This window comes from Schistocerca cancellata, chromosome 5 (assembly GCF_023864275.1).
Source record: "Schistocerca cancellata isolate TAMUIC-IGC-003103 chromosome 5, iqSchCanc2.1, whole genome shotgun sequence".
Taxonomy (NCBI): Eukaryota; Metazoa; Arthropoda; class Insecta; order Orthoptera; family Acrididae; genus Schistocerca; species Schistocerca cancellata.
This window is the reverse complement of record NC_064630.1, coordinates 270,287,706-270,310,389: the sequence shown is the minus strand read 5'-3', so window position 1 is coordinate 270,310,389 and position 22,684 is coordinate 270,287,706. Positions and strand designations below refer to the sequence as shown.

At 38.9% G+C, this 22,684-nt stretch overlaps 2 protein-coding genes across 3 annotated transcripts in view; both read left to right on the top strand.

The window, feature by feature from the left end:
- The window catches only part of LOC126187333 (uncharacterized), a 200,934-nt gene extending 183,134 nt beyond the window's left edge, over positions 1-17,800 (top strand). Inside the window, exons 9-10 of the mRNA XM_049928355.1 lie at positions 10,916-11,044; positions 11,125-17,800. Coding sequence (XP_049784312.1) covers positions 10,916-11,044; positions 11,125-15,096 — 4,101 coding nt within the window. The 3' untranslated portion in view covers positions 15,097-17,800. The remainder of the gene's footprint in view (positions 1-10,915; positions 11,045-11,124) is intronic.
- LOC126187334 (uncharacterized) overlaps positions 16,625-22,684 on the top strand; it is a 109,691-nt gene continuing 103,631 nt past the window's right edge. The window contains exons 1-2 of one of the 2 annotated variants that reach the window (XM_049928357.1): positions 16,625-18,816; positions 19,025-19,120. In XM_049928357.1, the coding sequence (XP_049784314.1) occupies positions 18,765-18,816; positions 19,025-19,120 (148 nt within the window). In that variant the 5' untranslated portion in view covers positions 16,625-18,764. The remainder of the gene's footprint in view (positions 18,817-19,024; positions 19,121-22,684) is intronic. The other variant, XM_049928356.1, reaches the window with a different exon arrangement.

Sequence of the window (22,684 nt, the reverse complement as noted above, 5' to 3'; positions counted from 1 at the left end):
ATCTAATATTTTCTGGGTCTCTTGAACAAATAAAGTGAGTTGGGTCTCACACGATTGATGTTTCTGGAATCCATGTTGATTCCTACAGAGTAGATTCTGGGTTTCCAGAAATGACATGATACGTGAGCAAAAAACATGTTCTAAAATTCTACAACAGATCGATGTCAGAGATATAGGCCTATAGTTTTGCACATTTGCTCGACGACCCTTCTTGAAAACTGGTACTACCTGTGCTCTTTTCCAATCATTTGGAACCTTCCGTTCCTCTAGAGACTTGTGGTACACGGCTGTTAGAAGGGGAGCAAGTTCTTTCGCGTACTCTGTGTAGAATCTAATTGGTATCCCATCATGTCCAGTGGACTTTCCTCTGTTGAGTGATTTCAGTTGCTTTTCTATTCCTGGGAAACTTTTTTCGATGTCAGCCATTGTGAGAATTTACTCTGAAGTAAGACCACGCGAAGTGTTTGGCTGCATCATTTTGCGTTCGAGAGTGTCGCTTGGACTGTAAGATACAACACGTTATTTCTCCCGACTGCCTCACTTCGTGACAAAGATCTTCGAAGCAGAGCAGCACAGATACGTCTGTAGTTAGCTGATGAAGTAGTATTGGCTGTCGTCAACAGATGGCAGAGCAATACAGTTTTACCTTCAAGACTGCAACTGGCGAGTATGTGGTTGGGATGCCACCAGTGCGGACATTCGCAGCGCGCGAGTACGTACTCGGGCTCCTGGCTTGAGGGGTTAAAATTATTTTGAAAAGCCCTTTTCTCTTATATTTGCACCATTCTTATCAATTTTTGTCTCTCATCTCTAACCCAGGGATTTGCTGCAGTTCTGAAATTTAAATTTTGGCTTTTACATTTTATAATTGCTTCAGGTTCATTACTTAGTGCTTCTAGTTTAAAATCTGGAGTAATTTTCGTTTTTCTTCATCTTCATGTACAGTTTATCCCCACCCTGTGAGAACCTTTTCCTCCTGACATAGGTATTTTCAGGTTCTGAATGCTTGAGATGCCACAGTTACTCCTGTTTGAACAACTAGCACAGTAGATGTAATCCACTGTAAATGGTTAGAATCTGTGCTGAAATCCACTAAAAATAGCAGATTCCCTGAGAATGGCATTAATAGGGAATTGCTTAAACTCGGTGACTCCAGAATCAAGGAAAAGTTGCTCAGCTTTATGAACAGAATCAGAAAAGGAGAAACTCCATCATGAAGATGTCAGAGAGCAATTGTTATCCCAATCCATAAAACAGTGATGTCAGAGACAGCAGTAACTGTAGAGAAATGAGCTTACTCAACACAAAAAATTTACTTCAACGTAGGTTCCAGAAAGGAAAATCGTGTGCACATAGCTACTTCAGACTCGGGATGCTAGCTGAGAATAAAATAAAGAATCCAGTATCGATAGACACCTACCTTTTTTTGATCTTAAGTAAATTTTCAATACTGTTGATACAAGAAAACTTCGGAAAATCATGGCAGAAGATAATGCAATGTCACATATTATAAAAGCAATTCAGAACATTTACAGCCTAAATAAGATTGTAGACAGATTCGGACAACAGCTGAATGTATTAGACTGTTAATGTTCTGAATTGCTTTTATGATGGGTGACATTATGTTATCTTCTGCCATGGTTTTCTGAAGTTTTCTTCTGTCAACTGTATTGAAAGTTTATTTAAGATAAATAAAAAGTAGATGTGTATCCATACTGGATTGATGATGAGACTTACCAAACAAAAGCGCTGGCAGGTCGATAGACACACAAACATACACACAAAATTCAATCTTTCGCAATAAACGGTTGCTTCGTTAGGAAAGAGAGAAGGAGAGGGAAAGACGAAAGGATGTGGGTTTCAAGGGAGAGGGTAAGGAGTCATTCCAATCCCGGGAGCGGAAAGACTTACCTTAGGGGGAAAAAAGGACAGGTATACACTCGTACACACACACATATCCATCCGCATATACACAGACACATATCCATCCGCATATACACAGACACAAGCAGACATTTTATATTTTTATATTTATTTTCATTTTCATTTCAGCCAACATAGCCCAGCTCTAACCAACACTTTTTCGCCTTTTTTCACACCAGATCTCGATTTGCTTTCTAGTTCACCTTTATCTCTCCCCATATATTTTTATATTTATTTTCATTTCAGCACACTATTAAATTTTTCCCACGTGGAATGTTTCCCTCTATTATATTCATATGTTTTGAAAAATGTCTGCTTGTGTCTGTGTATATGCGGATGTGTGTGTGTGTGTGTGTGTGTGTGTGTGTGTGTGTGTGTGTGCGCGCGCGCGAGAGTGTATACCTGTCCTTTTTTCCCCCTAAGGTAAGTCTTTCCGCTCCCGGGATTGGAATGACTCCTTACCCTCTCCCTTAAAACCCACATCCTTTCGTCTTTCCCTTTCCTTCCCTCTTTCCTGACGAAGCAACTGTTTGTTGCGAAAGCTTGAATTTTGTGTGTATGTTTGTGTTTGTTTGTGTGTCTATCGACCTGCCAGCGCTTTTGTTTGGTAAGTCTCATCATCTTTCTTTTTAGATATATTTTTCCCACGTGGGAAAAATATATCTAAAAACAAAGAAGATGAGACTTACCAAACAAAAGCGCTGGCACATATCCATCCGCACATATACAGACACAAGCAGACATATTCAGAGGCAAAGAGTTTGGGCGTTATGGCCTTCACCAGGAAAGATCGCAAGACAACTGAAATTTCAGTAGGCAACGCAATCCTCGAGCAAGTATCAACATTCAGATTCCGAATGTATAGCCTGAGCTATATTCAAGAAAATTAAATGCAACACAAAATCACTGGACTAATAAATCACTGGACCATCTCTTATTCAGTGGCACACCAGATTGAAACAATACGACACCCTGGCCAAACTTACCCTCTTGTATGGTAACAGAGGTCAAGCACTCTGTAGAGGTGACGAACAGAGACTAATGAACCTCGAGACCATTTCATAAGAACAACTGGGTACACATTGTGGGACAGGAAAATATCTGATGACATCCTTAAGGATCTCAAAGTAAAACCAATTCTCAACACAGTAGAGAACTACAGAATGTCTTGAAAAGACCATGTAGTACAAATGAAGACCAGTAAGATTCCCCAAAAAATCATCAAATACCAATCCAGAGGTAGAAGAGATGTATTGAGATGAGTTGAGAGTGTAACATACCAGTAGACCTAATACTTGATTGAACCAAACAATGGAAACTCCAGATAGGAATGTTAACAATGTAGGAAAAGATAGATGCCTGCACCATAAAGAAGATACATTACGTTGCAGGCAGGCACAATTAAATACACTTCATAAACCTTTTGGCCATAGTCTTCATCAGCAAAAAATTAACACACACCATTCATACACACAAGCAAGCACACCTCGTGCACTCATGACAGCTAACTCCAGCATCGCAGGCCGAAATTCAAATATCACTTGAGATGGATGCAAGCAGCAGTCAAGGATAGGGTGGGTGAAGGGAAAGAGAAAAGGATAGTAGTATATGGGTGGGGGGAGAGATGAATGCTGTCTGGTAGAGTGTGCAGGGTCTAGAACGCCAACAGGCGCAGCGTCAGAAGGTTGTGCAGCAGGGCAGTGGGGTAAAAAGGAGCAAAAAAGGAGAGGAGCAGTGAACGGTGGGCCAATACCAATACAAAAAGCTGTGGAATGATTGCAGCACAGCTTCTAAAAGACATGGCTGCTTTCAAAAATATCACATCATTTACTGGCTGTGCTGCAGTCATTGCACTTATTTTTGTGTTTGTATGACTACCAACCAGCTGTCCACCAAGATGAACAGCCACTGCCAAACTGTGACCAAGAGCAAAGCAGACTACCGTGTGGCACAATAGCTGAACATACAAACTTGATTTCAATGACTGCTTCACTACCCAAGCAATTGGATTATTTCCTCTACCACCAGTTCCACCTGCGGGTCAGGGGTTAGAATAGGCCCGATGTATTCCTGTTTGTCGTAAGAGGCAACTGAGAGGAGTCTCACACCTTTCGGCCTTTGTGTGATTGTCCCCTGTAGGGTTTTATTTCCATTTTTAAAAATTTCTTGAAGAGCAAGCCAACTTGAGAAGGGCGCTTTGCATGGTGCATCGTGTCCATCGTCTGCATCGAGATCTTTAGCCCACTTTCTCGTCAAGTTCTCGTCAAGGCATTGCAGTCCTGCTCATCCTCCATCTCTTGGATGAGGATGCCTTCCTGTATGCGTTTTCCTCCAACCACTATGCAGTGTCGTTTTCTGCGCCGACAATGACCATGGAATTCTTTGCACCTTATATCCATCACAGTAGCCAGTCTGTTGGTGGGACCGCCATGTACTCTATTGGTTGTAGCCCCCTGACTATGCAGGGATCGCTCTGCTGATGCCTGCAGTGTTAACTCCCCACAGGTGCCAAGGAGTAGATGCCCGTCATCCTGGGGCATTGGGACTCCCGGCAATGACCATCCTGCCATGTGGCCTTTGCTGCTGCTTGGTGGCATCCATGGGGAGCACCCCTGGTTGGAGTGGGTGGCATCAGGGCAGACGATGCGCGATGAAGTGTACCACGTCATCACTTGCTGATGATCAAACGCCATCAGTTCCTAAGCATTCCAAGTCTCAGTACAATGCAAGGAAGTATGATCCTAAATCGTTCCCCTCACTGGCCACACCATGGGAGGCACGCCAGGCTAAGGATGGCAACAAAACTCAGTCTCTGCTTCTTAAATACTGGGGCCGCCACACATTTCAGTGTGGCTCATGGTAGTTATTCAGCCATTGATTTATTGATTTGCAGCCCAGGACTTCTCCCATCTATCCACTGGAGAGCACATGACAACCTGTGTGGTAGTGACCACTTCCCCATCTTCCTGTCACTCCCCCGGCATCGTTTCCCACGGACACCTACCCAGATGGGCTTTAAACAATGTAGACTGGGTAGCCTTCACCTCTCCTGTCACCGTTGAATCTCCCCATGTGGTGCCATGGATGATGTGATTGAGCAGGTCACTACATTGATAATTTCTGCAGCAGAAAACGCGATCCCTCGTTCTCTAGGGTGCCCCCGGCGAGAGACAGTCCCTTGGTGGTCGGCGGAAGTTGCTGAGGCAATTAAAGAACGTCGGCGAGCTCTACAGAAACATAAGTGGCATCCTTCCCTAGAGCACCTAATAGCCTTTAAGTGGCTCCGTGCCCGCGTTCACCTGCTTATAAAATGATGGAAACAGGAGTGTTGGGAGAGGTGGGTGTCAACCATTGTGTGCCATACATCACCTTCCCAAGTCTGGACAGAAATCAGACATCTTTTTGGGTATCAGAACCCAACACGTGTCCCTGGCATTAACATCAATGGGGTGTTTTCTGCTGACACAAACGTGATTGCCGAGCAATTTGCTGACCACTATGCTCTAGCCTCTGCTTCGGAGAACTACCCTCCACCCCACCCTTTCGCACCCTAACACGGGAGATGGAAAGGAAAGTCCTCTCGTTCACTACACACCACAGTGAACCCTATAATCCCCCTTTTACAGAGTGGAAGCTCCTCAGCACTCTTGCACATTGCCCCAACATAGCTCTTGGGCCGGATCGGATCCACAGTCAGATGATTAAACATCTCTCATGTGACTACAAGCGACATTTCCTCGGCATCTTCAACCGGATCTGGTGCGAAGGTGTCTTTCCATTGCAATGGTGGGAGAGCACCACCATTCCGGTGCTAAAACCCGGTAAAAATCCACTTCATGTGGATAGCTATCGGTCGATCAGCGTCACCGATGTTCTCTGTAAGCTGCTCGAATGTATGCTGTGTTGGTAGTTGGGTTGGGTCCTGGAGTCACACATCCTACTGGCTCCATGTCTGGGTGGCTTTCGGCAGGGTCGCTCTACCACTGATAACCTTGTATCCCTAGAGTCTGCCATCCGAACGCCTTTTCCATATGTGAACACCTGGTTGCCGTCTTTATTGACTTACGTAAAGCATACAACACGACCTGGTGACATCATATACTTACCACATTGTGTGAGTGGGATCTCCAGGGACCGCTCCCAATTTTTATCCACAACTTCCGGTCGCTCTGTACTTTCCATTTCCAAGTTGGTGCCTCCCATAGTTCCCCCAGTATTCAGGAGAATGGCATTCTGTAGGGCTCCATATTGCGTGTGTCTCTATTATTGGTGGGCGTTAATGACATAGCAGCATCTATAGGGCCGTCAGTCTCCCATTCCCTGTATGCAGATGACCCCTGCATTTTGTATTGTTCCTCCAGTACTGGTGTTGCTGAGCGGCGCCTTCAGGGAGCCATTCACAAGGCGCAGACATGGGCTGTAGCCCACGGCTTCCAATTTTCAGCTGCGAAGTCGTGTGTCATGCACTTCTGTCAGCATCGTACCATTCATCCGGAACCTGAACTTTATCTTAATGAAGATCCACTCACTATTGTGGAGACGTATCGATTCTTAGGACTGGTTTTCGATGCCCGGTTGAATTGGCTACCTCATCTTTGTCAGCTTAAGCAGGAGTGCTGGCAGCACCTCAGTGCTCTCTGCTGCCTGAGCAACACCAACTGAGGTGCAGATCACTCTATGCTGCTGCAGCTCTACAGAGCCCTTGTCCGATCCCTCCTTGACAATGGGAGCCTGGTTTACAGTTCGGTGGCGCCCTCAGTGTTGGGTTTACTCAACCCCAGTGCACCACTGTGACGTTCGCCTAGCAACAGGAGCTTTTAGAACAAGTCCGGTGACCACTGTCCTGGTGGAGGCCGGGTCCTTCCATGCAGATCCGACGTGCACAACTGCTTGCCAGTTATGTTTCGCACATTCGTAGTTCTCCCGAGCATCCGAATTACCGTCACCTTTTCCCACCTGCGGCAGTTCATCTCCCGCACCAGCGACCCAGGTCAGGGCTCACGATTCTGGTTCACGTGCGATCACTTCTCTCCGAACTGGAGTCCTTTCCCTTTACGACCTCTGCTTGAGGTCCGTTCAAGTTCTGTTCCAGTACACCTCCATGGTGTACGCCTTGGCTGAAGCTTCGTCTGGACCTTTTTCATGGTCCTAAGGAGTCCATTAACCCTGCTGCTCTCCACTGTCACTTCCTCTCAATTCTTGACGTGTTCCAGGGCTCTGAAGTTGTTTACACCGACGGCTCAATGGCTGATGGTAATGTTGGCTTTGCCTATGTCCCCAGAGGCCATATTGAACAGCATTCTTTGCCCGCTGGTTGCAATGTATTCACTGCAGAGTTTGTGGCCATATCTCGTGCACTTTAGTAAATCCGTTCTTCTTCTGGTGAGTTGGTTCTTCTCTGTTGTGACTCCCTGAGCAGCATACAGGCTATCGACCATCCTTTGGTAGCAAACATCTAGGAGTCCTATCTCTGCCCTGGAATGGTCCAGTCGTTCAGTGGCATTTGTGTGGACCCCAGGACACGTTGGAATTCCAGGCAACAAACTCGCTGATAGCCTGGCAAAACAGTCTTCGAGGAAACCGCTCCTGGAGATGGGCACCTCTGAAACTGACCTGCGTTCTGTCTTACGCGACAAGGTTTTTCGGCTTTGGGAGTTGGAATGGCATAACAGTATGCACAACAAACTGTGTGTCATTAAGGAGACTGTGAATGTGTGGAAGTGCGGGCTTGTCACAGGGAATCAGTTGTCCTTCATTGGCTCCGCATTGGCCACACGTGGCTCACACATGGTTACCTCCTTCGTCACGAGGACCCATCTCAGTGTTGTTGTGGCTCCAAAATGACAGTTGTCCACCTCTTTCTGGACTGCCCACTTTTAGCTGCACCGCGGTGGACTTTTAACTTTCGCAGCACCATACCTTCAGTGTTGGGTGACAATGCCTCAACAGCAGCTTTAGTTTTAAGTTTTATTTGTGAGGGTGAGTTTTATCATTTGATCTGAGTTTTAGTGTGTGTCCTTTGTTCCTCTGTGTCCTCCACCCTCAGTCTTTTAGAGTGAAGGTTTTAATGTGTTGTAGAGTGGCTGGCTTCTTTTTTTTTTTCTCATGGTCAGCCAGTCATGGTAATCTGCTTTCTTGTTTTTAATCCCTTCTCCCTGTTTCGTGCGTCTCTCTGTGGTTTTCTTGTCCTGTTTTGTCCTTTGTTCTGTTTGTTGTCATGTCATTCTTCTTGTTCTTCCTTTCTCCTGTTATTGTGCTGCACGTCTTGTTTGTTGTCTTCTTTCCCTTGGGTAATTGTTCTACTAGGAACAAGAGACCGATGACCTCACAGTTTGCCCCCCCCCCCCCCCCCTTTAAACCAACGAACCAGCCTCCACCGCCAGCTTTTCTGAACTGCACAGATGGGAGATATCCTTATAACATGTTCTCCACTGTCGTTATTATCTCGGCCTCAACCTATGGTAACATACATACTGTTGCCATATCCTCTACCCAACAGTTTCCATCCTCTCTGTCCTATCATCTCCTCCTCGTTCTCATCTCCCACTCTCTTTGTTTGCTGCCCTCTGCCGATGCACATTTCCCACCACGCCTCTCCTTTTCACTCCCTTTTCTCCCCACCTCCCTGCCCCACAGCCTCCTGACACTGCGCCTGTTGGCATTATAGTACCTAACACTTCGCCAGATGACATTAATCTCTCTCCCCACCCGTATACTATTATCCTTTCCCCTTTCTCGCCCTCTCCAGATTGCTGCTTGCATCCCACATGATAGTTGCATTCGAGCCTGAGATTCTGTAGTTGGCGGTCATGTGTGTGTGGGAGGGTGTTTGCTTGTATGTATGAATGGTGTGTGTTTATCTTTTGCTGACGAAGGCTGTGGCCAAAAGCTTTATGTAAGTGTTTTTTAGTTGTGCCTGTCTGCAGTTTAATATGTTTTCTTTATGGTAAATCTGTTGGTTGGTCACTGATTTCATCAGTTTGTTTTGGTTTTGTCCTGATACCCCCTTTCGCAGCACTTTGGTGTGTTTTCTCTTGAATTTCAAAATATTAGTAACTGAGGCAAGTACTGTTGAAATTTCCGTTATAACACACAAAAGTTTCTGTAAAGTGGTTTTTGTAGCATTCTGTTTTATTTATAGTGTTCTACTCTTTCTGGTATCCTGGTACATGCGACACTTACATCAGTTCTGTGTAATTTTTTTTATTTCCTTAAAGTATTTATGTTGCTGTTGCAATATCTTCAAACACTGCATTAACAATTTTCAAAGAGATGTTCACTGTAAAGTGTAGGAGTTGGTGAATTTATTTATTTAGTTTTACTTCGAAGGAGGAAATCATTGCTGAGATTTAATTTTTATTTGTTTGTTTGTTTATTTATTTTTTCATTTTATTATTCTTTTCCAGATGGTATAAGGGGCAGTCATGTGGAAATAAGACTGGGAAAAAAGTAAGTAAACTGTTTATTATTTCAGAAGTAATCTCCATAACAGTTAAGTCAATTATCCCACTGTGAGACAAGATGAACCTGCCCATGTATTGCCGAGATTGATTTGAATATGCTGCAGAAGTTTCACAGGGAAGCCTTTACGTATCCTCCACACAATTCCAATCTTCCCCATGTGATATCCTTATTTTTGGAGCCCTGAAGAAAGACGTTTGTGCCCATTGATTTCCTTTGGATGAAGACAGGAACGGATGGGTACAACATGGTACTGTAGGCAACCACTGATATTTTTCCATAAAAGTATTGATTGCCTTGCCTCGCAGTGAGATACGTCTATTAACAATTATGGTGATTACTTTTGAGATAATAAACAGTTTACCTTTTTTCCATCTGACATGTTTTCATTTGAGTGCTCATTATAAATATTTTCAGGACACAAGCATAAAAGTCTACCTACCTCATTTCTGTGCAGTTGCTGATTTCTTTGCAGGAGTTGTACTGTCCTGTGCTAACTTGCTGTGATGCAGAATTAAATTGTGTTCTGTACATTATTTAATTGCGATGTATCATTAGGCCTTGTACACATTCCTTTTTTCCACAAAGAATGAAATTGGTGTTTCAAAGTGATTTATAGATGGCATATAAACTGGTAAAATTTGCAAGACCATCATTATTTACATTTCAGTGGTTTCTTTGTGTCTGTTCAAGTGACTCAGTGCCTTGACTAAACAATTTCTTCGACACTATTTGTCAGATCTGAGCAAATGTGAGTATGTCTCTAATGACCTTGCTGTATGAAATGTGAAAGCCAAACACGTAATGGTAAAGGAACTGGTTTTATACAAGCAGCACACTGCATTTACTAATGCATAGTTGCTTGTATGTAGGTTGTTGCCCTTTGCTTTGTATTCTGGCATCATATCTCAACAGTAGGCTCTCTTATTCTGTTGAGCGAGGTGGCGCAGTGGTTAGCACACTGGACTCGCATTCGGGAGGACGACGGTTCAATCCCACGTCCGGCCATCCTGATTTAGGTTTTCCGTGATTTCCCTACATCACTTCAGGCAAATGCCGGGATGGTTCCTTTGAAAGGGCACGGCCGATTTCCTTCCCCATCCTTCCCTAATCCGAGCGTGTGCTCCGTCTCTAATGACCTCGTTGTCGATGGGACATTAAACACTAATTTCCTCTTCCTCTTATACTGTTTAGTTTGTTATCTGCTAGGCATTTCAGAATTTAACTTTTTGTGCCATTTATACTCAAAAGGCAAGCTGGTGGACGTCCATGTAACATAAATACTCACAGCATATTTCATTACAGCAGGCTCTTCCGAAAATTCATAGTAACAGAATTCCTTGGAATTGATTGCAGTGTAATGGTGGTATATTGTTCTGCAAAGTTAAGTTCCCTGAGTATTGTTGTTGTTGTTGTTGTTGTTGTTGTTGTGACAATTTGAAACACATGTTTGAGAACAAGAAGTGGTGAAGTCGGCAAGACTTGTTGCATGTTTATTTGTTTCTGCAAATTTTACTGAATGCTGTTTCAGGCTTTCCTGAAAACTTGCAGAGAGTCACAGCAACCTGGGTTCTCACAGGCATTAGCTTTAAGTATTGACAAACCTGTATTCTATGCGGATGGTCGTGCCAACTCACCTACGGGTCTTGATGAAAAGGACGTAAGTTTGACCATATTGAAAAGTGTGTGGTGAGTCATGTGATCAGTTCATTCTCAATTGGCTTTTTGTGTGCATTTCAGATTGGTGGAGGAAGTGGCAGCTTAATAAATGACATATGGTCAAGTATATGCAATGTGGGTTCTGCATTGGAGAACAACAGTCAGCTGAAAGATTTAGAAGTAGAAAAACAAAACATGGAACAAGTAGTCAAAAAGAAGAAAATTAAAGACAAGTCTGTTAAAAAGAAAGTTAAGAAGAAAAAAGATGACAAAAAGGTTACAAGTGAAGAAAATCCTGAAAAAATGAAAAAGAAAAAACTAAAAAAGAAAATAATTGTGGGGTTTGGTGAAATGTTACTAGGCAGTAGTGTTGCAAGTAATATTTCTCTTCTGAAAAAACTTTGCAAAGGGGATAAGGCAAAAAAGACGAAAAAGAAAAAAATACTAAAAGAGAATTCGAATGTTTGTCCTGTGCCAGTGGGAGATATAAAAACAAATGAATGTGACAATTTATTAGGTACAGATAAAGAGAGTGAGAAACAGCTCTTAAAAGAAACTGTTGAGGTTAAAGTGGAAACTAGTGTCAGCAGTGTTAAAGAAATTGATAGTGGAAAGAAAGAGGGTTTTGAAAATACAGATGCTCTGCAGAAAGAGAGTGTTTGTGTAGGAACAACATTGAGTGTCAAGCAAAATTCATTAGCAGTAGCAAAAGATGACAGCATAGTACAAATTAATGAACCATTGAACCAGGTTGACCTTGTAAATAGTGCTAGTTCAAATGAAACTTCTATTTTATCAGTGCCCAAAGATAAAATCAAGAAAGTGTCCTCAGAAAATGAACGAAGTCCTATGAATCAGGTGCATATTGTTAACAGTGCTGGATCAGAGGAGGCTTTTGAAACTCAGCGTAGGGTTATTGTTAAGGTTGTTGATATGGCAGATGTAGTGCAACCAAGTAGCAGCAGTAGTCCACCAGTTGATGTGACAGCACATATCCAGCTTCCAGATGTATCTGTAGGATCTAGTCAGTTGGTTCCAGTGACTACAGAAAATGAAGCATTAGCAACCAAACATACAGAAGTTACAAATACTGACATTGTAATGCCAAAGGTTGTTAGGGACCCTGTTTTGGTGTCAAGTCAAACTGCTAATTCACAAGTACCAGATACAGTTTCATATGTTTGTGACTCTTCTGTAAAAAATGAGGTTCCTTTGCCAACTGATGTTTGTACTCCAGGAGTCAGTCTCTACAATGAAGCTCCAATGGACATTGATGCTGATGAACAGATGTTGTCAGATCTCGCATCACGGGGTGGTGTTAAATGTGATGGTGAAGAAGATGAAGAAGTTTTGCCAGATGAATTTATTAGACGGGACAACATAGATAATTTGTTTAATACTGGAAATAATTTGTTTAATACTGGAAATAATTTGTTTAATAATGGAAATAATTTGTTTAATACTGGAAATGAAGCATTTGTAATAGAACTGTTAGGTGATCTGCCTGAACACAATATGACTCTCTCTTCCTCTCCCCATGTAAGTCATGATTCCTCAGATGGAGAAACTCTGGATCCATTTGAGACAGCTTATTTAAATAACATGATGAATAATTTCTTCAATGCGAAAGAGGATTTTTCACAGGAGAAACAAGAATGCATTTTGCGTGGAGTTTCGTCAGCAACAAAGGCAGCATTTGTGAATGTACAAACAGAAGAACCAAGCAAAAAGATTATGGAAGGAGATGGGGGTTCAACAGATGAAGAAACTGAAAACTATTACGAATGTCAAAATTCTCGACCACAGAGTGATGATGTTGACAAAAATAGGCTTCGCGCAGGAGGGAAGGTCATACCAACTGCAGTAATTTCTTCCACTGGTTCCGTCAGTGTGACTGTGAAAGATAAAGAATTGGCAGAATCTCCATCACGTAATGATATTGAAAATGATACTTCACATAATGATATTGAAAGTGATACTTCACGTAATGGTATTGAAAATGATACTTCGTGTAACAATATTGAAATTGATGCTTCATGTAATGGTATTGAAAATGAGACTTCATGTAACCGTATTGAAAATGGTACTTCTCATAATGGTATTGAAAATGATACTTCTCATAATGGTATTGAAAATGATACTTTATGTAATGGTATAGAAAATGATACTTCATGTAATGGTATTGAAAATGATACTCGTCAAAGTACAACAGCAGATGATTCATTCCCTAATAGTAAGAGTAATGCTTGTGAAATTAGTAGTATTAGGGAAGCACCTTCTCAGCCACACATCACTGCTAATTCTACACCTCTGAGTTCTGCTAGTAGTACATCCAGTGAAGAATCTCAGATTCAGACCATTGACAATTATACACCTGTCGTGAATGTTGAGACGAGGACCCAGCCTTGTGCTGAAAGAATAGAAGTTCCTGAACCAAGAGAAGAAGATGTAGCAACTCTTCAAAAATCATCACCTGAAAAAGCTCTTCCCAGAAGCTTGGAAAACACTGAGACAGTTAGAGAACACTGTGTTGAGACGGTTAGAGAACACTGTGTTGAGACGGTTAAAGAACACTGTGTTGAACCGATCAAAGAAAACTGCGTTGAAGACACCCAGTATCAGAGTGTTACGGTTACTGTTTCTGAATATAATACAGAACTGGCAGAGTGCCTTCCAAGTGTTGAATCTGATTCTTGTAAAGTATCAGAACAACCTGTAAAGGAACTGCCAAAACCATCTCAAAGAGGTATGTTTGTGGAAAATAACAATTCACGTGGTAAGTTAACATATACAAATCTGTCTATGCAGGGAATGTATCCTTATACCTATCCGGCACCTGTACAAATGAGTAAGTTTTTGCCAGCCTATCCTGAATGTGCCTGTAGTGAGTGTTACAGTAATTACTACTTACGTTTATCTAATTATAATGCAGGCTTAAATTGTTATGAGAGTCCTTTACAATACACTAGTTCAGATACGGTTAGGGAAATGGAGAAGTTGAAAGCAGAGGACCAGGAGCTGCTGAGAAAAATTGAAGAATCGCTGATAGCAGACAAATCTGTTAAATGTGAAAAACCTAATGATGAATATGAATCAAAATGTAAAACTGACATAGATTCATCTCTGCCTTTGAAAAAGAGGTTAACTATGGCCCGTGTTCAAGCAGAAACAAAAATAAAAAAGGAACATGAAGAATCCAAAAAATTGGATGGTTTTCCATCATATCCCAGAAAACCAATGATGAGTATTGCTGAGCTAGAAAAAGTTCACAGTTTTGCAAAATATATCAAATACCCAGGAAACAATAAATTTTATCGTATTGAAAACTATAATGTGCTTCCTGCAGACTATCCCCCTGAAGAGATTGTTGTTGATGTGCCAGACAAAAAACCTCCAAGAGATATAATGCATCATTATGTACGTGGTGTGGTTCCTCCATCTGTAGTAGAACATAGTTCGCACAGAAGTGTAGCTCCATATGCTTACCGACAAGTGTTAAATCCCTGTCAAGATCCAAGGTATTCTCAGTCATATCAATCTGAATATACTACCGGAGCTGTAAGTGTCAATTCTTCTCAAGTAAATTATGAGTATTCAGGACGACAGTTCAAAACTCCTGCGCAGTTGAAAGAAATACCTGAAGAGAGTGGAACGTACATCAGTTATTCTGCAATGAAGAAAGAAGACGACAAAAGTTCTGTTTTATTGGACCAGAGGAATAGTGAACGGACTCCTGATGCAGAGAGGGCTGTAGAGAGCAACAGATACATAGTTCCTAAATGTGAAGTTGACTATTTATCTTCAAGAGAAGGATACAGTACAACAAAGCATAGTATTTTGGATTTATCTGTTGAAGATGAAAACACAGTTAGTGAAACAAAAACACACAAAAGTTCAAGGAAAAAGAGGTGTCACACTTCAGACAGTCATTCAAAAAGTTCAGGTAAAAGAAGTAGATCGAGGAATCAATCAGTCATACAGAAAGCTGAAACTGTTGATGATTTCATGAAGTCTTTTGAAAATAAAAGGAAGCGCAAAAATTTAAACAGATAGCAGATTGTTAATAAAGACTTAGATCATCCTATTCAGGGTGTTATAGTATTCAGGTCTTAGTTGGTGTAAGAACTAAGTGTTAATATATGTGTATGATTTGTAAATACAGTTCAGGTATACTACATTAAGGCAATGGAAACCATATTCCATGAGCTCAGGGATATGTTTCACAAAAAGTTAATCAAACCCTAGTCAGTAAATACTGTGAAACGATTTGATGTGGTGTTTTAATGTTGAATTTGTATCATAAACTGTTTTGTATTTTTTAAACTGGAAAGAAATTGTTAAATACCTCGAATAGAAAGTGTTACATGGTATAAATTTGATAGTGTTTCTGGTATATCAAGACTGATTATTTTGTAAATTCTACATATACGTCTGATACTTTTTCACTATCATACTGAGCAGTTTTCATTTGCATATGGAGTTAGTCATGTTATTGTTACCATAAATTATGCATTTCACTGTTATTAGGTTAACTTCTCGCGTTAGATATTTCAAAGTTATTATATAGCTTAGTTGCATATGTATTGAAAAGTCTGATCAAACTATTATATTTTTCTAATGGAAGGTGTGAAGAAGTGTTGACAGATTTTACAAAATATTTAAATATTTTTAGCAGTAGGAAAGACCTGGGATCAATTTATTTTCACTCGCATTACTTTCAAGAGCAAACACAGTATTTATGCGTGAAACTATTGGTGGCTGTGATTATCGTAACTTGATTTTATTTGTGTGTGTTATAGCAAAGGAAAAGTATTTCTTTTCATGTTTCTGTAGTATTTAAAAAAAACTGAAGAGTTCATTCTTCAGTACATGCTCAAATTTTTAAGCTGTTCTGTGTGTGAAAGATGTTGATTGAACAGTGAGAAATACAGGAAAAATACCACAACTACTTACAGGATGAAACAATATTATAGTCGTACGAAATATGCAGTATACGAATCAAGAAATTCCAAGATATCTGTGTATCCAGTGCTCTGGATAACAACATGAGGCTCACATGATATCAGGAAATGCACCGATAAAACCGATAAAATGAATTAAAAAAAAAAAAAAGCCACATAGAAGACATAATAGCAGATATTTTGAGTGTAAAGAATGAAAGTTGAGAGAAATATCTCAAGATATGGGAATGTATGCGAGTCATTCTGTAATGCAGAAGATGATGACAAAATTTCTATTTTGCCGTAGGTTGCTGAGCCAGACAGTGGTTCAACATTCTTTGAACCATTGGTATAATTGAAAGCATTAAATTTCTTTGTGTTGGTGATTCCATCTCAGTAAAATATTCTAGTAAATCAGCAAAGTTTATAATTGTATGTCATCTCAGTATTCTGTGTGGCCATTCATTTGTACAAAAATTGACAACAGATTTAAGTGTGAAGCATGTTCCTTAGTTAATATTTCTGCCTTAGTTTCAATAATAACTGAGCAATTAGTTTGTTGCTACGCAGAAATTCTGGCTTATTGATATTTCTGTACAATAGTTTGCTCATTTGTGTATCAATTAAATTTTGTGGTTCATGTAGAGATTTTACAAAAAAATATTACAGAAATTTGAGCAAAAATTTATATTGAATATGTTGATAAATTAATTTAAATCTGTTTAAGACTAGTCAGAGTGCAATTAACCAGGAACCATTTCCATGCAATGACAACGATACAAAGAGAATGACAGAATTCCTATGCTTACCATAAAATGTGTTGATTGTACTTGCAAATAACCTAATCCTCAAGATTAGAATGGTTTTTATTGGAAATAATGGATAGAAAAATACACAGATCAAATAAATACATATTCCAAATCCTTCAATAATAAATGATTATTGTGTGAACACTTACAGAAAACTGAGACAGCAAATATTGTTTAGAGACTAATATCATTTTCTAAAAACAGTTGTTAAAGTGTGCTAGCATGCACAAGCTAAATTGAATTCCTGTGGAACGTTCCGGAGATTATAAAAGAAGAGTTTGAAGTTAAAAGGAAAGCAAATTATCGAAGAAATTGATTAATGAAATGCAGAACATTGAACACAGTTACTTCAACATGGTTGCATACTCTATAACAATGTGGCTTCTGGGTCGTAGCAGAGAACTAACGGGTCTGCAATGGTAAAATGTTGAGAGGAATGAATTGGATGGCACCTGAAGAAATTGAAGAACATTACAAGAAGACCAGAGTTTTACAGCTGTTCCAGGAATAAACGTAATACATAATTTTATATATGATCACTAAAGAACAAGAGAAGTATCATCCGAACATGAAGAGAACAGAGTCAACAACAGATGCAGTGTTATTTCAACATGATTGCATAATCTACAACTATTTAACTCTGAATTGTGGCAGAGAAGTAACCATTATAAAGTATTAGGGTCACAGGAGTAATAGTCGAGAATTCTTGCATTATGACATAAATTAGTTAAAATCTCTGTAGTGTAATATGGCAGTATCAAGTGAAAGCATCAGAAACTGTACTGGTAGTAGACATTTCATCCTGATATCTAAACCACAAATCATTTGGACCAAGCGTTGAGATATATAAAAAAGTTATGAATAGCAAACAAAGAAAAGCCCATCCCGACAGAGGCCAGAGTTATGTGAAGACTTGGAAGAAAATGAAAATGTGGCATACAAAATACATCTGATTTGGTGGATAGGACAAAGTAAAAAAAAAAAATTGTGAATCAAAAAATTTCAGAAGAGATGTTAGTCAATATAAAACACTCTTTCAGTGATATAATTTATCAGCCCATACTATTTCTGTTGAACTAGATTTAAGGAGCATCATGTTGTAAATTTGGAGGTATAAGATTTGAATAAAAAAGTTAATAACAGCATAGGCAGAAAGGCATTGAAACCAAAGCTGGCAAAAGTGTGTGTGTGTGTACCAGCCTTTGATATAAAAGTATGAAATTTAAGGCTGTGGTGTGAGTTTATAATAAACCGAGCATTGCATAAAAATGTAACAAGAGAAACAGAAATCCTTTTAGAGTAAATCTTTTAATTTGCATAAGCAGCTGCTCTGACTAGTTTAACAACATTATGGAGGCATTGATCTGCACTTTTATTTGAAAATTAATTTAAATATGGAGTTTAAATGTGCAAAATGGTGCATTCAGTGATGACAAATGAAAGTATATATATAGGTATTTACTAAACAGAAAGGACTTTGTAAAGGTATCTGAACTAGAATTTGTTTGTGTTAAGAAACTGTTGTATTGTAAAGGACTCCACTAATTATAAGCCTGCAAGTAAGGATGATGATCATCAGTCAAATAAAAAATGAAAAAAGAAAAGTCTTAAAAGTAGAGCGCAATAGATTTAAAAAAGAAATAAAATACTTTTTCTAAAAGCTAATGAAAAATGCAAAAGTATTCATTTCATCAGTATGTGCCGATTTTTAATATATCAGAAGGAAGGCAGGAGTTTCAAGAGTTCAGAAAAGATGTAAAGGTATACCTTAAAATATTACAATCATGTCAAAAGATAGTAATGCATACTATTAAAAGGAATCAAATCAATAAAGAAGCATTTGTGTAAACTGAAATTCAAAAGAACCGGAAAAATTTACAGAAAGCAAAAGATTATAGTGTATTTTCTTTGCAACGTTAAATTGTGAAATTGGCTTCAGTTGCATTTTTATTGCAAACCAGTTGAAATTTTTATGACAATCTGGAAGAACAGTTGCCAACATGCAAAGGAAATACACCTCAGAGGTAAGATTTCAGTTTTTTCATGTATGTGTAACATATTAACAAAAGAAATAAAAAGTTGTATGTTTGTAAAAACAAACAAGAAGTCTTATAAATTTGACTATGTAACTGTGTTAATAGCATTGGTTGTAATTGGCAGAATAATTGTTCTCTCTTACTCAACGTTTTTTAAGACTTTAAATTAAATTAATTATACTGTACTGTATACTAGGTCGTAGAGGACGGCCAGCTTCGAAGTCAACTACCGTTAATCGGGTAACAAGATATTGTTTGAAATCGCCTGGTAGAGCTGTTAAAGAAGATGAAGGTAAGCACGAAGTCAAAATATGTTTCTTACTGCTGCTGTTTTATATCATTGTATACCAGTATTTTAAGTTGGCAAGGGAATCAACACTTAGTAACTGCCATAAACTGGTAAAAATATATTGCATACTGTTTTATGTGTGTAGTTTGGCTGAAAATGGATTGACAACAAAAGTACTTTGCACTGTAAAATGTATTAACCCTTTAACTGCTCTGTACGTGTCAACGTGCGCGCCTTTGTACCAGTACTTCTACCTGGTACTTTGAACGTGTCTACGCGTAGGAGGACTGTTGGAACGTGTAAACACGTTCAGAGCACACAGGGACAGGTTCAAAGGCACGCGTATTAACGCGTTCAGAGCAGTTAAAGGGTTTACATTAGTAAAACACAGGTCATTTTTATAATCCACATCAAATGCTACTTAAATTTCTAGTTGTATTTGTGTTCCATTGTAATATTATTTTTATCCTGATCCATCTACGTAAGCTGTTTAAATAGAAAAACTAAAGATTTGTGATTGAAGACAGTGATTTTTTAACGTATTCAGGAAAGTACTGTCATTTTGTTTTGAATATTACAAAGTAGTAGTTTGTCTGGTGAGTTTTATAATTTTTTTCAGTAGTGGACTAGTCACATTTAAGATTGAAGTTGACAATCAGCCAGCTTCATTTTTTTATAATGGATCTGAATTTTTTCAGAAATAAATTAAGGGACAGGAAACCATAAGTTGTCGTCATTAAGTCAACAGGTGGGGCAGTCAGTGCATTTGTGAAACACTTGCACACAGAAAATAAATCTTTTTGATGTTATGAGGCAAGATGAAGGCCCTTTGCAAGGCTTGTGGTACAACAATTCTAAACTTAGTATAAGACCTCAAGAACATGGTGTAATCATATTTTTGTATATTGTATAATGCAACGTCTAGCAGGTTAGTGCTCTAAAAGTAATGTAACAGCAACTATAGGGTAAGATTACTTCATTGCTGACCTGTCATTTAATAATAAATCTTGTGATTTATTGCCAGAACTGAGAGAATCTATTTCACTTCAAGATTTCATTGTTCCACTCCCATCACCTATGTGAATTTCACCTGCTCATTCCGTCATCTAGCATCATGCTAATACTTAGAATTATTGTAGGATGTTGCAATGCATTATCACAGCATGAAAATATCTTGATTATCATCAGGCAATACTACAAAATCAACTGAACTTATCATCGGGAGTGAAAGAGCTTTTCATTTCTTCAAGTTCAGTGGTTTGATGCTAAGCAGGCCAAGTTTATGCAAGTCTTTGTGTCCATTATTGCTCACAAATTGAACACATCTTTTTCATTGAAATTACTTACTGTACTGTGAAGAAATGTTAGTAGCAAAATACACACATTATCTTCTGGCCAGGAAACTTTAAAGCTGTTCATTGTGGATCTTTACTGACCTGCTTTTGTGCTCATTGTTTGTGTTCTTTAAATCAGTAGCCAATCACAGATTGAAAAAGAAATTCAAGTGTTTTTTAATTTTTTTTAATTTCGCAAGACATTGTGGGGTTAGATTTTCTCATTTATACGTGTTTAGTAATATTATGATTCATGGTGCTGATCATCTGTAGATTAATATTCACACTTTTCAGTAACCGGTCGGCAAGTTCACATGCAAATGGCAATAATCGATGATGATTACGTAGAACTCTATACAGTCGCTGATGGATGCAAACTTGCTTTAAACAACCGAGTTAACGGAACATTTGTACAGGTTTAATGTATGCTGCCTACTGAGTTGAAAATATTACTGATTGACATGAAACATTACATAGGGTATGCAATCATTGATGACTGGTTACAGACTGGTTATGGCTGTGCGCGCTACACCTATTTCGAGATGTGCATAGGACAGATATTACAAAATTTTAACATATAAAGCCATTACCTTCTAAATATTAACATAGAAGACGGAAAAAACATAAAAAACAGATTCAGATTAGATAAATATGTCATTTTGGTTAACCATTGGTTGGACATCCTTAAATAGTTACAACTGATGTTCCTGTTTTGTGTTGTGGAAGTATTGGCATGCACTCACGTATGCAAAAGCCCATCAAGAATATTCGGAAAACTCAAATTTTTATATTTCTTAAAGTAATGTGTTATGCTAGGGAAGTTACGCATTTTTAGAATCAAAAAGTTTAGGAGTGCAACACAGTACCATTGAAATTTTGAAAGGACGTCAATTTAGAAGCTAATAATCTTGAATAAATATAACTTTTGAATAATTTTCAGAAAAGATGAAAAAAAAAGGCTTTCAAATAAGATTTGTCAATCCGAAAATAAGCGAGATCAAATTTTGAAGTACACATGATTTTTACAGACTGTAAAGTTAGAATATTTTTCTAAGAACAGTCCTTCTGCCTGAACTTTCTACACTATTGGTATCAACCCAGACTTAATTACCATATTTACATGTTTGTAAGATGACCATCCTTTTTAAGAGCCTCCTTGAGATAATTTTGTTTTGACATAATCTGACTAATCAAAATTACAAATTGTTTTATTGATATCAAATTTCTGACCAAGAAAGTTAACACAATAACTATACCTATCTTATCTCATTTGTTGATTGTCTGTATATTGATAATAGAAGAGAAATGAAATAAACAAAAAGAAATGACCTTAATTTTTATTTTATTTATTTATTTTGCTTACTATCTCTGTGACATCAATACAGTGGAACTTCGTAAAGTGAGTGTAATTCGTTCCAGAATCTTACTCGTAGTTTGAAACATTCGTTAAGCAAATCAGTTTATCCCATATAAATTAATGTAAAATAAGATAATGTGTTTCATAAAGAAAAAGTACATGTTTTATCCTATTCAGGCCATTTATTCAATGAAAATTATATGTACATTATTATGCATTTTATTACAATACATAAGTAATTCTTTTTTACTAGGGAGCTATTTATAGTCATTTGTTTCTGCCGACACTTCAACATTTGCAAAAATGTGAACACAGCATGATCGTGAAATATATTTATAGCACGCGTAGCCACTGCTTTATTGGGGTGATGATTCCCATGCTTTCACCATTTGTCTTATTGCACCAGAAGGTTGCTGCTTTGTTGTTACCTCCTCTCCACAACTTCTTGCTGTGAAACACACTGCAACTCCATAACTCTTTGATGGTCATTTCTTGTTTGTGACCTCCTACAAGCTCATCAGTATCATTGTTATCCACTTCTAATCCCATGCCCCTGGCCAAAGACACAATCTTGTTGACTACAGGCTCTACATTTATTGATTCAAATGCCTTAGAGTCACATTCAACAATTCACTCCAAACAGAAATAAGAGTCTTCCTGGTGACCTCTTCCCATGCCTTTTAAATCATATTGATACAGGCAATGATGTTGATGTAACGTTTCCAAAGCTCTCTGAGATAGAGATTGGTAGCTTCAGTCAATTCAAAGCACTGCTCGGAGAGTGCTTTAGTGCAAAGCTTCTGAAAGTTAGAAATAATCTACTGGTCCATGGGCTGCAGTAACGGAGATGGACTTATAGGCCTGGAGAATGGGCAG